Source organism: Perca flavescens, chromosome 7, assembly GCF_004354835.1.
Source record: "Perca flavescens isolate YP-PL-M2 chromosome 7, PFLA_1.0, whole genome shotgun sequence".
NCBI classification, from domain to species: Eukaryota; Metazoa; Chordata; class Actinopteri; order Perciformes; family Percidae; genus Perca; species Perca flavescens.
Window position 1 is genome coordinate 8228968 of NC_041337.1, and position 14678 is coordinate 8243645.

Sequence of the window (14678 nt, forward strand, 5' to 3'; positions counted from 1 at the left end):
ACATTAAAAAACGGTCATATACTACAGGCTATTGATATAGGCTTAATGTAGTTGTGATCAGGGTTCCTGGCCAATAAGCCACTTGTATGCAAGTCTGCATGTTGATTTTGTACAAAGAGCAGAGCCATTATTTTGGACAAGATGCCAGTTTTTCCATGGTGTGGGCAGTTCTTTTATGCTAAGACCTGTAGCCTATATGATTCTAGGAATCTCTTGCCATGCCATCACAAGAATCATAAAGGCCAATTACATGACATTCTCATGAGTTAAATCAGCAACATCTGTCTAGAAAAGCCACAAAGAGGACAACTGGATCAAAAACCTTTTTCATAAACCATTAAAGGCCAAAAGAGGTTGCTTAGTGTTCTTAGAGCAGAGTTCACCTCAGGGTTGAGAAAGGAAAATCATTATTTCTGCTGATTGAATTTCATCCATTAAGGGTGAACCAGTGGAGTGTGTGCAGTCTTACAAATACCTTGGGACAATCATTGATTCAAAGCTGAGTTTTGAAGCCAACTGTGAAACTGTGTGTAAAAAGGGGCATCAACGTCTGTTCTTTTTAAGGAAATTAAGCAAATTTCAAATTGAGAAAACATTGTTGACTATGTTTTATCGTGCTTTTATTGAATCCGTACTCTCTTTTTCTCTGGTGTCTTGATACGGGAACTTAACTTTAAAGAGCCGGAACTCTATTAACCAGATTGTGAAATGGTCCAGTAGGTTGATTGGGGAACCACTACTGAACCAAGCCTCGCTGTATACTAGGCAGGTACAGCGCATGGGTATTTCAATCTTGAGTGACCAGCTTCATCCGCTGTGTTATGAGTTCCAGTATCTGCCGTCCAATCAACGGCTTAGAGTACTGCGGTGTACAACAAAACAATATAAAAATAGATTTGTCCCAGTAGTGATTCATTTTATGAATAGCAATAAGATGGGGAAATTGTCTTAGTGTGATTTTAGTGTTTTGTTCTGTGTGTATGGTGTTTGTTGTTTATATGTTTGAGAAATAGCCTGAACTTGCTCTCTGGAACTTAATTTACCTACGGGTACAAATAAATGAACCTGAACCTGATAAAGCTATCCATAGCATAGTGTACATGCGTACAGTATGACACTTCTACGATGCTGATAGGCTACTGCATTGTTGCTTACACATTTCTGGTTGATTTTTTTGGAACAAAGTAAAAGAAAAACTGGCATCTTGTCCAAAACAATGGCTGTGCTCATTGTACTAAACCAAAATGCAGACTTGCATACTACTGGCTTATTGGCCAGGAAACCTGATCACAACTACATTTAGCCTATATCAATAGCCTGTAGTATATGACTGTTTTTGAACGGTTGTTGTATAGTAAACATAAGAGTATACAGAATATAGGAATTGCTCTACATTTGTGTCTGTATGGTACATGGTAATCTATTAGCAGAAATAAAATAAAAAACACCTTTGAATCACATATCTTGTGACTTAATCTGTAACATGTTCAACCATGAAATATATTAGTTGAAAATGTAGTTGTCCACATACTTGACCTATGCAGTGTATATTGAAGGAAAGGCAGAAGAAAAAAACAAACATGGAATCAGTCTTTATACAGGGCTTGGAAACAAATGGAATCAGTTGTTCTGAATATATTTAGGTCGCCTGTCATTATCGCGCATGCTCAGTAACAGTTGTTTTGTTTACCACACTGTCTTTGCCTGAGATAGCAGAGGACTGCCTGACACAAGCGGACTCAATAAACAGCTTAAATTACCTTTCCGGGTAAATTATGTCTGTGAAACACGCTATTAGCCGGGGGCTCGAGTTAGGCCGCTCGGTCTTTCAGCTGGGTCTCCTGAAATCGGGTGGCCGAGTCGCAGCAAAGCTCCGAGCTGACCGTTTCCGTGTAGGCCCGTCGGTCCGCACCGTTCAGCCTCAGGCTTTCCTGCCGTCTCGGTACCGCTATTACCGCACCTCTTTGAAGGGCCTGGCAGCCCATCTTCAGTCCGCCGGCTTCAGGAGAAGGTTTAGCGGCGGGTCCCCGCGAAACAGGGCCGTGTTTTTGGCTTTCGGCCTCGGTGTGGGGCTTATCGAACAACAGCTTGAAGATGACAGAAGTAGTGCGGCTACATGTGAGGAGATCCAGGTATGGTGTCCCCAGATAAAGTTGTTCTTAAGTACTGTATCAAATAGTTTTAGGGTGCTTGTACTTTACATGGTTATTTACTTTTAATGCTTCTTCTACTCCACTACAATTAATTGACAACCAGTTACTAACTACTCGCTGATTGACATTTTACATAGAAAACATATGATCAATTTATAAAATAGTGTGCATTGTTGTTGTAGATTGAACTACCCAACAAAGGAGATAAAATCAACTAGTTTAGTGTTGTACCAATGCTGCTAACATATCAACACCAGTAATAATGATCCAACAATATAATGTATACAAAAATATATAACAAAACATTCTGCATACTTAATATTTTGCTTGTAATACCTCTGTACTTTTACATAAATCCAAAATTTAGTCCAAAACACTTTCTTGTAAACTAGTTTTAGTTTAGTAAAGGATTTGAGTACTTTATTGAGATCTAAAAATGGATAAAGGTTGTCCACCTGCTTTGCACTAATCCTGTCCATTTCCCTCTTACTGCTACTGCCATTACTACTGTGTAAATATTTTAATCACTTTGACTGTTTATAAGTTATCCTACTGCTTTTAAAGTGCAATAATTCTTATTAATAATTATTCTGGCAATAACTCTCTAATCATGCTGCACTACTGGCTTCACTTGCTTCCAGTACGGGTCACTTTTATTCTTGTATTCTGTGTATATATGGTATTTATTTTGTCACATTTATCTTATTTTATATGTTTCTATCTTATACTCCTTGTTACACTTAGTAATAGTTTTTATCCTTAAATAGGCATCAACAGGCTTGCTCCAAACGATATTTTGTTGTACTAGAACAGTGACCATAAAAGTATCTTGTATCTTGATGCTTTCATTTGTATTCGCTTTAATCCATGCATATCCATATCCTTCAACTGGCCTTCAGATGGGGTGTGCACATAACTAGCTTTCTGCATCTTATAATATATTTTTCCAAATTTGCAGGCAGTGTTTAGAAAGAAAAGATTCCAGAGCCCACTCAAGCCATTCACTTCTGGATATAAATTGGAGGATTACATTATTGGGAATCAGATTGGGAAAGGCTCCAATGCGGCTGTGTATGAGGCTGCAGCTCGGTTTGCCCCTCCAAAGGACAGTACCAACAAGTGCTCCACGGTGCAGCTGAGGGAAGAGGAAGAGGAAGGGGAGACGGCTCGATCTCTGACATGCTGCTCGCTAAGAACCTTCCCTATGGCTGTCAAGATGATGTGGAACTTTGGGGTTGGTATTCTACAATATTCCACATTTTGTGCTCACAATTGTAGGTACTAGTCCTAACAGATGACAGGCACAAATCAGTACTGATATGTATCTTTTAATGCCATTTGTTTGCAGGCCGGGTCATCAAGTGAGGCGATATTAAAATCCATGTCACAGGAGCTGGTGCCTGCAGGCCCCCTGGCCTTAAAGCAGGAAAAAGAAGAAATCGCTCTGGATGGGTATGTGTGACTATGGCTGGGTATCATTCAAATATTTTCCATACCGGTATAGATTCCAATACTTTGACTTTGATACCAGTTCCTAGAAGATGCTTTTTTTCTATACCAATTTTATAAAACAAAGATAACAACATTACACATTTAGCCACAAATCTTTTTTTATATATTTTTCAGCTCCTACGATGTGAGCCCCGCTGTAGAGTTTTCCCTGCATGTCTCTACAACGTGTAACGTTAGACAGCCAATCGCCAACATGATTAGATCTTGGTAGAAGCATGCTGCATGCTTATTGGCTCACTGACGCTGATGAGATTTATTCCTTTTTAGGTATTGAAATTTGGTATTGAATGACGAGGCATTTTCCGATACTATAATTTAGATGCAATTCGGTCGGTGCCTAAAAAGTATTGAATTCGGTACCTAGCCCTATGTGTGACATCCTCAGTGCTTTCATATACTAGTATTGCAGTCCTGAACAGGGTGTAGGAAAGATGCTTATGAACTGCTGTGATCTCTCTACATGCAGACAGTTTGGAGTCCTGCCCAAGCGAGTATCAGCACACCCTAATGTGATCAGAGTGTACCGGGCTTTCACAGCGGATGTCCCATTGCTAGCAGGTGCCCAAGAAGAGTATCCAGATGTACTGCCAGCCAGGCTTAACCCTGCTGGTCTTGGCAACAATCGCACTCTTTTCCTCGTCATGAAGAAGTAAGACCTGCCATCTTTCACACTCTTTCATCCTCTGATTCAAAAAGAAATGTCACCGGCTTCATCTTGAATTCATAATCCTTGAATCCCGGTTGATTTGGCGACAACCGTGGTTAATGGTGGTAAACGGCAAGTGCAGGTTTTTTCCCACCATTATAGGGCTTAGGTGCAGCACCCAAGCCGTTTTGAGCACCACTTAAGCAAAATGAATGTAAAATCACTGTGAGCATCAAAACTAACTAAATTACTTTTCTCAGATCTAATGGTTGTAGTCAGTCCCCAGTGGCCTTCTTTAGCAAGTTTTGTTTTTAAAGGGTTGATAGAATGATTATATAGGGTATTTTACACTGTTCCTTAAGGTCTCCTAATGGGGTATGTAACATTGGTTGGGCTGAAAATTGCCCGAATGCTATTTTATTAGGCCCTTAACTACCCTGTGAATATGGCTCTATTTGGAACAAGAGCTTTTCATCCAAATATGGTATGCTCATGAATATTCAGAATGAGCTACGTGCTGATTGGTTTGAGCGAACTACATAGAAACACATGGGAGACTAGACTAGTTGGGCTATTAAATTATTAAATTCACTTCTGAGACTTTTTTTAAGCGAGAAATCAACTATATAAAGCTCAAATATGGGACGTTTTACGAAAATTGATGGCTGATTGCAAATTTGGTAAGACTGTGTGTCAGAGTTAAGCTGCCGGTGCTGCCTGTGTTGCTGCCTCACTGCCCGGCCTGCCTTCCTCCACAGACCCCGGCCTGCCTTTCTCCACAGACCCCGGCCTGCAGCTCCCCTCTTCCTGCTAGCTAAATGGCCCGTGTGTGAGAGTGATAGCTTGTTACACCAGCAATCTCTTACCACAGTTCCAGTTACTCTAGGCTGGATGTCAGCTGCCGGCATAACTAAAGTAGCTATATTTACAGTTTGAATTTTGTCACTTATACAACATATCTCTAAAGGTCTTAAAGCTAACAACGGTGTCCGATTTCAAGTTAATGAATTTTTGTGAAGATTAGGGGTTTCGTTATCTATGACTGTCCCTTCATGCTAGCTATGTGTAGCTACAAATCACGGATAGTTAGCTTCATTTTCGGCATAAATAAAGTATATTACAGTTTGAATTTCGTCACGCCACTTATACAACATCTCCCTAAATGTCTTATAAAGCTAACAACGGTGTCCGATTTCAAGTTAATGACTTTTTGTGAAGAGTGGGGGTTTCGTTAGCTATGACTGTCCCTTCAATCCTAGCTATGTGTAGCTAGCTTCAAATCACGGATAGTTAGCTTCATTTTCAGCGTAATTTGTTTATATTTACAGTTTGAATTTCGTCACGCCACTTATACAACATCTAACTAAATGTCTTATAAAGCTAACAACGGTGTCCAATTTCAAGTTAATGAATTTTTGTGAACAGTGGTGGTTTCGTTAGCTATGACTGTCCCTTCAATCCTAGCTATGTGTAGCTAGCTACAAATCACGGATAGTTAGCTTCATTTTCCGCAAAATTTGTGTATATTTACAGTTTGAATTTCGTCACGCCACTTATACAACATCTCCCTAAAGGTCTTATAAAGCTAACAACGGTGTCCGATTTCAAGTTAATGAATATTTGTGAATTTCAGAGGAATTCTAAGAGGAGCTAGCTCTCATTGATAGAGCTACATCCAGGCGCAGGCTCTATCAATGAGACTCAGGGACAAGCGGCGTTTATTTCCCCAATCGTTTGTTTAAATAACTCAACACATTATAATTAAACACATTAAAAGATTAACTGGAACCTGTGGTAACAGATTGCTGGCGTAACATAGGGTGACCATATTTTGATTTCCAAAATAGAGGACACTCGGCCTGGCCTCGAGACAAATCCAGACAGTGGTGATTCTCAGAGGTTAATGAACATGCTTTATTATGCCTCAATTGTGCAAAAATAACTTCTGTAATAAAATAAAATCTGTAACAAAATAATAGCTCTCTTTTAAAATAAATAAATAATATGTAATAATGTTCTAAATATGACCTCTTCTGTGTTAGAAAATCCAGCTTCAACAAAATATCTCTTAATACCTTTTCAATGTAATAACATAAATAATAAAGACACTGAAACATATGTGCCAGCTTTGCACACGGTGCACTCCGCCTCCCACTTGTCCGGTCCCGACCGGGACGGTATGTGGGACATTTTTTTTGCAGTTCAACTGTGAAGCTGCACTAGTCTTGTTTTATGGTTGTAAGTGGATGTTTATACTTGTGCGCTAGTGTGTGCGTCGAGACGGCGTGTGTGTGTGTGTGTGGGGAGTGGGTGACAGAGCGGGGGAGAAGTGAGAGTGATAGCGAGCGAGTCCTACCGACTCTAGAGTCATAGTGAGAGAAACAAAGTGTCTCCCCTGTGTTTTCTGACCACGGTGGGAAATCTTTAGCAGGAAACGCTTCGGCATTTTGTGTGTAATGCTGCTCCGCTGTCTGCCCTGGTCCCTGTCTGTCTGCCCTGGTCCCTGTCTGTCTGCCATGGTCCCTGTGTATGTGCGCGTCGCAGAGCCGCTCACAAGGCAGCCTCTCGGGAATTACGTCACACAACAAAGTAGCCTACCGTAGTATTGTGTTGAGCAAAGTGCCAGTCAATTTAAGTACACGCTTAATGGTCCCATGAAAACCAGTGAAAACCGGACATTTTAATGAATTTATACAACCGCCCCGGACAGTAGGTAAAAAGTGGTAAAAATAATAATGTAAAATAAATGTCTGGGCAAAAGAGTACGTTTGGTCACCCTAGCATAACAAGCTCGCTGACCGTGCTCTCACTCACACACACCGGGCATTTAGCTAGCAGGAAGAGGGGAGCTGTAGGCCCTGGAGCTCTGTCAGAGCATCGGCGTTTAGTAGTCCATTATCCAAAAAACGGTGACTTTGCGCGGGTATGGAGTGCTGTGGACTGCCAGCTCCGAGTACCTCATAGCAGGTCGGGGTGTGTGAAGGAAGGCAGGTCGGGCGGCGAGGCAACAACACAGGCAGCACTGGTCGCTGAATTCCGACACACAGTCGGACAAAATTTGCAATTAGCCATCCATTTTCGTAAAACGGCCCATATTTGAGCCTTACATAGTTGATTTCTCGCATAAAAAAGTTTCAGAAGTGAATTTTGTAATGGAATAGCAGAGATCTGCGCAACCTAGATTCGGAAGACTACCTGATCTCAGGTCAGTTGTGTAGCCTATGTAAATGTTGGGGCGTGACCGTTCTCTTAATACACCCATGGGCTGACAAAGGTTCCGGTTTTTGGGAGGTTGACGTCAACTTCCAGCTTTGTTGGGATTCGCCCGTATTCAGCGGCAGTTTCAAAATATGAGATTTTCATAGTAAAGGGGTGTCAATGGGACTTTGAGCTTCTATGTATGTCCTATTTACCCACCGAACTGTCGTTATTCAACTATGACAGGGTAAAATCGGTTTTGCATTCTATCACCCCTTTAAGCTTTTTGAGTGTTATTTATCATCTGCTCTAGGTTTTTTCAACGTTTTAGACAGATATGGTTACAATAGTCCAAAAGATGTGAAATTGCATATTTTCGGTATTTAAATATATATGCAATATATATTTACGTAACATTTTCTTGAGTTTATTTTTATTTTTTTAACATAACCCAATACAGAACCCATTGCTATTAACCTATGTGTGTTAATTGTATAGCCCACTTGTTCTTGATAGGCTGGAAACAATAGACCTTGCTGATGGTTACCTTAGCACGCATATAACCATAACCATAGTAAATCAAAGACAGCATGCTAACTAGCTTCGTATATTAAGCTAAAGGTCAATGGTTTGGACTACTACTTAGCCTACTGCAGGGCTATTGAGGCCACACCCACTGCACAGATCATTTCTACAATCCAACATTCTGCAGCAGATTGAAGCTGATTGAAGACGAATTGAAGACCGTACTGCATTTGAGCCCAAGGACTACATCCCATCCAAATAATAAAAATAAAAATAATAATTTCCATTAATTCCCATGAAAGTTTGCAAATTGGAATGTTTCCAAAATTCCACAGCTAAACTTTCCATGGACAGCAATATTCAAAATATCCAGTTTATTCCCATTAATTCCCGTTAATTCCCATTCCCATTTACTTAAAATGTAAACCACTTATAATGACTAAGCCTAAAACTTCAAGCCACTGAGAGGCTGCTAGACAGGGCTAACAACAAATAATCTATGGCTTATGACTTAGCTGACGCGCTCGCTATACACCACTCCGTAGTGTTTAGAAATAACACAGTCCTATAGTCCTCGTTGCATTTTATGGATATGTATTGCTCACTAAACGGTCTTTAAAGTAAACATGTAAGAATTCATCTGTGTCCATCAAGGTTCATAAACATTTCAAGATTTCATACACCTTAACATGAGCTACTGTAGCATTGCGGTGCGGTCAAAAACTATTTGTGCTCCTCCATCTAACAACACACCTGTTACCTGACAAAAGGTTCCTACCTAAACGTATGACCCAAAGCACAATAGTGACACCAGGTGGACAATTTGTGTCCTTCACACACACATTTATGTTTCTTCTTGCATTAAATTGATGTGGGTACATGGAGATTATGGTTGTGCCGATGGATATCATCGTCCATCGTGATGGCTGGCCGACTGGCGCATCTGTTCATGTGCGCTGCAAGAGATATGTTTCTGTTTATTGAATGCGTTATTCAGTGCAAACATAACCGAGAATGTAGTTTAAACTCAGTAATGATGGTACATTAGGTTATTACTGTCGCTCTGTTGAAGGCAAACGTCCCACTGTACTGTCGTTACGCGGATCACGGACATCTGATTGATTTTACTGCACCGTACTTAAGTGAAAGTAGGTCACGTAAAACCTACCAGCAGGGCACCATTTACAGAGGGCATTTAAATGTATGTGAATCGTTTCTATATTAACTGTTGGCCCATAGTAGTAGAAGAAAAAAAAATTTATGTAAAGAGATATGAGCTACGTAGACTATGGCGAAAGCTCTGCGTGGAGCCTCCGCCGAAGCATAAATCCCGCTTTCCACCACCATATAGAGAGGTAATGACAGAATGTAAATACATTGGATGACTATTGCTGAAAAAAAACTCAGACCATAGTATCACAGAGTGGCTTTGATTTCATGAAATACTTCAGGATTGCAACCTTAAAAGAGGTGTATACGAGAAAACTTACGGTGTCAAGTGGAGTACGACTAATACTGTGTCTTCTTCTGTGCTACAGCTACCCTGGCACGCTGCGACAGTACTTGGAAATGTCCACACCAGGCCGCAGGCAGGCCTCTCTGATGGTGCTGCAGCTCCTTGAGGGGGTTGACCACCTGTGCAGACAGGGTGTTGCTCACAGGGATCTCAAATCGGACAACGTGCTGTTGGAGTTTGACTCAGGTCCGAGAGATGTATACATAGTCAGCAAGAGAACAATTCAGACATTTGATTACATCAGTCCACTGTTAACATTACAATTGATTTTGCTTTCATGCAGATGGTTGTCCTCGTTTAGTGATTACTGACTTTGGCTGCTGCTTGGCTCAGAGTGACTCTAAGCTACAGCTGCCCTTCAACAGCATGTGGGTCAACAGAGGAGGGAATGCCTCCCTAATGGCCCCTGAGGTAGGCTTAAGGAGCTCTTTATCGTTGTTAAGTAAAAGAAGAATGGCCAACAGTTGCTGAGCAGTCTCTTATTGATCCCTGTACAACAAAATGGTATTGATAATAAGCACAGCACTATCAGACATACAAAAGGCTGTGTTTTTTAAAGGGATGTGCAAGAATCATTGTGTGTATATATACAATGCCGTACAGTACAGATTTACACAAACAGGAGTTTGACACACCAATACAAAACATTTAGTTTAAAGCAAACACTTGTACAATTAGGCCTGTAGCAATTATTACATAGTTGTCTATTTGCCATATTTTTACGTTATTGCGATTTCTTTGTTTAACCACAATTAATTGCTAATATTAGCTGGTCCTAAGGCATGTGGCTGTTAATGATAATTGTTGATTTTGTTTGGATATGCCAAATTGTAAGTGATTATTGTTCAGATTGTTGAGCTAAAGCTATGTTTTTTGTTAGTTGTTGCCACCTGTCCCTATACAAAAATGACAAGCAGGGGATACAGTTATTAATTAAAACATAAGTTCAGAAACAGTGATGACTATTTTGCCACAGTTTGCCAATAGTGATGACTTATTTTTTGTACTCCTAATTTAATTGAATCTGTTTGTTTTTTTATAATGATCAATGCTTTTGTTTTTTTAATTGATGAGTTTACATGTTTTATGATAATAGAGGCGTGGTTTACTTCATAGCCTGTGTACCTGTGTTACTACATTATCTGGGTCACATAACAGTGATATAACCAAAAGATGTATCATGGTATTCATTCAAAACTTTAATTTGTTTGAAAGAGTAATGAATGACCATTTATAAATTTGACTGAAATAGACAATTATATTGTTAATTGAAATTATTTGTGAGACAGTTAATTGTACAGCAAAATTTGGAATTGTTACAGCTCTATGTACAATAATACAAGTCACCACAGTTAACCATAATATTACTTTTCTTAAATAACCCCACGTTTAATCACTCTCATTCCCATGATGTGTCTGCCTAAAGGTGGCCACGGCAGTTCCGGGGTGGGGTGTGGTGATTGACTACAGCAAGGCGGATGCCTGGGCAGTGGGTGCCATCTCCTATGAGATATTCGGCCAGCCTAACCCATTCTATCGAGCAGTGGGACTGGAGAGCAGGAGTTACCAGGAGAAGCAGCTTCCTCCTCTGCCCTCCAGTGTTCCAGCTGATGTGCAGTTAGTGATCCAGTTACTCCTCAGGAGGAACCCAAGCAAGGTATAGCGGGGGCTGTGCACATTTTATGATTGCTCACTTGTTCTGTCTTGTGGAAGTCTACCAGCAGTCTGGTAATATGGACTATATGGGCCCTATTTTAACGATCTGAGTGCACGGCGTGAAGCACATGGCGCAGGTGCGTTTAGGGCGTGTCCAGATCCACTTTTACTAGTTTGACGGCGGAAAAAAAGGGTCTGTACACCGGGCGCATAGTTCAAAAGGGTTGTACTTAGTGTCTTCATTAATTCATAGGTGTGTTTTGGGCGCACATGCAATAGACGAATCAGAGTGTCATCTCCCATTCCCTTTAAAAGCCAGGCGCGTTTGTACCTTGGCGCATTGCTATAATGATGGCGGTTTTGCGCCAGAATATTTTTATTTGTAATCGTTTTAAACTATAGCCATATAAACGACATTGCTTCGTTCGTGGAGAGGCAGCGGATGCGAGGACGTTAGGTGCACCAGTGCGACCTAGGAACAATCTTAGTCGCACCCTTTCAAATTTTGGTCGCATTTGCGACCAAATTGGTCGCACTCTAGAGCCCTGTACTGTTGAAATAACAATGAAATGCTGCGCTATTGACTTTAGACCAGGTTTTTGTTGGTCAATGGCACGATCACTTCCCGCCGCCTCAAGATAGCAATACGCCAAGAATTCCCCTGAACACACCTCCCTGTAAGACCAGCACACCCATGGGCGCAAAGTTGGGGGCAGGTGCCTTTTTTCTATTTAAACGACGCAGGCGCTGGACGGGAAGTTGACAACTGCCTCGGTCTTAAACTAGGAAAGACACTTGCATTGGGCTTTGCGCTGCGCCGGGTGCAAGATAGGGCCCTGTAAGGGAAGCCAAAACATCTGGTCACCCCCTGGTGGCTGGCTGCTGTATAGGTCATAAACCCCGCCCCCTCCATGGAAGCAGATGACACTGACTAAAACAAAAAATCCTGTCTAGTACACAACAAATACATTTTTCCTGAATATGGTTTCTGTCATTTTACGGTAGTTGTTATCAAGTTGATGTTTGTTCAAGTGTTAATTTTTCAGATAAGTTTGGTTTTAATAAGTTATATGATTCTATAAAATAGGGTGAAACTTGATTGAGAGCTGTGATTGACTCGCAATTGGTCAGGCAGGTGTATTGGCGGGACTTTGATACCGCGGCTCCATCGCCCGATCACTACTGCGCAGACTCTGCCTCCCAAATTACAAGATGGCGGTGCGGGTATCCTGGATATTTTGGCTTCACTTTTGTACTTTTTTTTTTTTTTTTTTTTTTTTACAGTCTATATTAACACTAAACCAACTCTTTTGATGCTACTCTTTAATACTCTTATATGTTGTCATTACTCTGCAGCGCCCCAGTGCCCGTGTGGCAGCTAACATGCTACATCTTAGCCTCTGGGGGCGGAAGGCCCTGGCCAACCAGGACAGCGTTGGCTTGAGGAAGCTGGCTGATTGGCTGCTGTGCCAGTCTGCTGTGGTTCTCCTGAAGGGCTGTAGTGGACTCAGGGGGAATATAGTGGAGGCGGAGCTTCAGAGGAGCTTCCTGTCTAACCTGGACCTGGAGGACCTGCGCACCGCTGTCGGCTTCCTACTGTACGGGCGAGAGCAGCGTCAGGCCTGCGTTCTGTCTGCATAGATCCGCTCTCACTTATTCAGACAGATAGCTTAAGTTTGATATGACTGGGAGCCTTGAATAGATTTTCAGTTTGACATTTTTTGTTGTAATCTTTATAGTTTTGGCCTTTTTAAATACAATATCTATTAAGGCAAACTCCACTGACACTGTACTCCTACACTGTTGTACGTCTGTGACTGACATCAGCAGTTATTGTGAATTATCAAATGGTGTAATTCACCCCTAAAATAGTGCTGTCTATTGCTGCTAAAATTCCTGATCTGCATTTCCCAGCGTGTTGTCACAAACTCAGCATCACCACAGCATCAGCAGGAGTTAAATCAAAGTGCTACTAGTGCCCCTTTATGCAAAATGCAGTAGGTCTTGTGGGTGTATGACATCACAGACTATATACAGGCTACTGTTGGTGGAGAAAAGACCTTGGTATCTCTGTGTATTCTAAGATTAAGTTTTCCCTAAATGAGTGTTGTTTGTCAGCAACATACTACTAAATTGGCCCAGAAATGCAAGGTACCAATGGCTGCTGGTATTTGTTTATAAGAGTGGATATTTACTTTTACAAGCTCTGATGCACCTTAGATATTTGCTAAGAAAGACAGTCGTTGTTACCTGTGTGTTTGATTAAAGTTGGTCTGTGTAGACGTTTTGGACTGATAAAGATGAAGGCCAATGCAGGTAGTTATGCCTTATGGCCCTGACGCACCAACCCGATTTTCGACTTTTTTGACCAACTCGGAGAGGCAGTCAGTCCGACTGCCTTTTCTGCTGAAGGTCAGCCGTTAGGTTGATGTGTCAGAGCCTTTAGAGTAAAAAGTGCACACTGCACTTGTCAGACCCTACTGTGTAGGGTGACATTATGTTTTACATGTTTACAGGTAACATGCAGCCTTAGTTCGTCCATCAAACTGTCAGCTAAAAACGGGTTGGGGTGACTGTGTAAGGGTGTGAGCCAAACAATCACTTATTCCCCCATTCTGCACATCGTAATGCATGAAAAATCCTCCCCAACATGTTACTACAGAGTTATCACAATGATGATGGTAGATGGCATGGATCATGCAATTTATTGATCGGTGGAAGTTTGTTTTGTTTTTGTTCCTGTGGTTTGCACTTTAAGTCCATGTTTGCACTTGCTAAGAGCCATTGTTGTGGCTTACTGGTGTTTGTGGCCAGCTTATCTATAATATATATTATATTCTGGTAAATTATTTGAAAATAAAAAAAAAAAGATTTTGAATAGTGATTTCACACTTCACTATGATCTGTTCTCAAAACTGGTCACAGTAAGCCTACAATTTTGGCTTCATAACCTTATTAAATATAAGCATGTGGACAGTAGGGGATGCAAGATATAGTGTACATTTTAATACTATAGATGGTGAGAAATACTTTGGATATATGTAGATTTTTCTGTTTCAGAATAAAAGTCTGAAAAGAAGCATGAAGGCATCGTGTCAATCATTCCTCTTGTTTATTTAACCACATCTTGTTTCTAAGTTAACATATCTGCAAGTTAAGTGAATTTAGATTAATTTGTTAAGTTAGTAAAGATAGTGGCATACACATTGAGATGATTTGGTAAGTGCATCAGTGTTAGGTTTCCCTTCTGACAGAGATGTTACTCTCTTGTTTCCTGCCCAGGGACTACCAGTAGTACCAGAGTTAGTACTGTTACTGTTAGTACTGGTACTGCTAAGGAGCTGTGCAGTGGGAAAATTGGGAAGCCATAGCTCAAATATGCAGACCAGTTTAAAAATATAGCACATATTTAAGTAGAACTCAAACACTGTATATTCTGCGCATCTACAGTATTTCTCAAACATATCTACAA

At 40.9% G+C, this 14678-nt stretch overlaps 1 protein-coding gene across 1 annotated transcript; it reads left to right on the forward strand.

Moving 5' to 3' along the window:
• The first annotated feature begins 1648 nt into the window (after nt 1-1648).
• Nucleotides 1649-13850, forward strand: pink1 (PTEN induced kinase 1). Its single transcript, XM_028582489.1, has 8 exons — nt 1649-2132; nt 3112-3387; nt 3502-3605; nt 4132-4314; nt 9573-9736; nt 9834-9961; nt 10977-11207; nt 12563-13850. The coding sequence occupies exons 1-8, from the start codon at nt 1776-1778 to the stop codon at nt 12845-12847; spliced, it is 1728 nt and encodes a 575-aa protein (XP_028438290.1). The 5' UTR covers nt 1649-1775; the 3' UTR covers nt 12848-13850.
• The last annotated feature ends 828 nt before the right edge of the window (nt 13851-14678 follow it).

Coding starts and splice junctions, on each gene's coding strand:
- pink1 (XM_028582489.1), top strand. CDS start 1,776: ATGTCTGTGAAACACGCTATTAGCCGGGGGCTCGAGTTAGGCCGCTCG. Junction 9,737..9,833: donor GCTGTTGGAGTTTGACTCAG/GTCCGAGAGATG, acceptor GCTTTCATGCAG/ATGGTTGTCCTCGTTTAGTG. Junction 11,208..12,562: donor TCAGGAGGAACCCAAGCAAG/GTATAGCGGGGG, acceptor ATTACTCTGCAG/CGCCCCAGTGCCCGTGTGGC.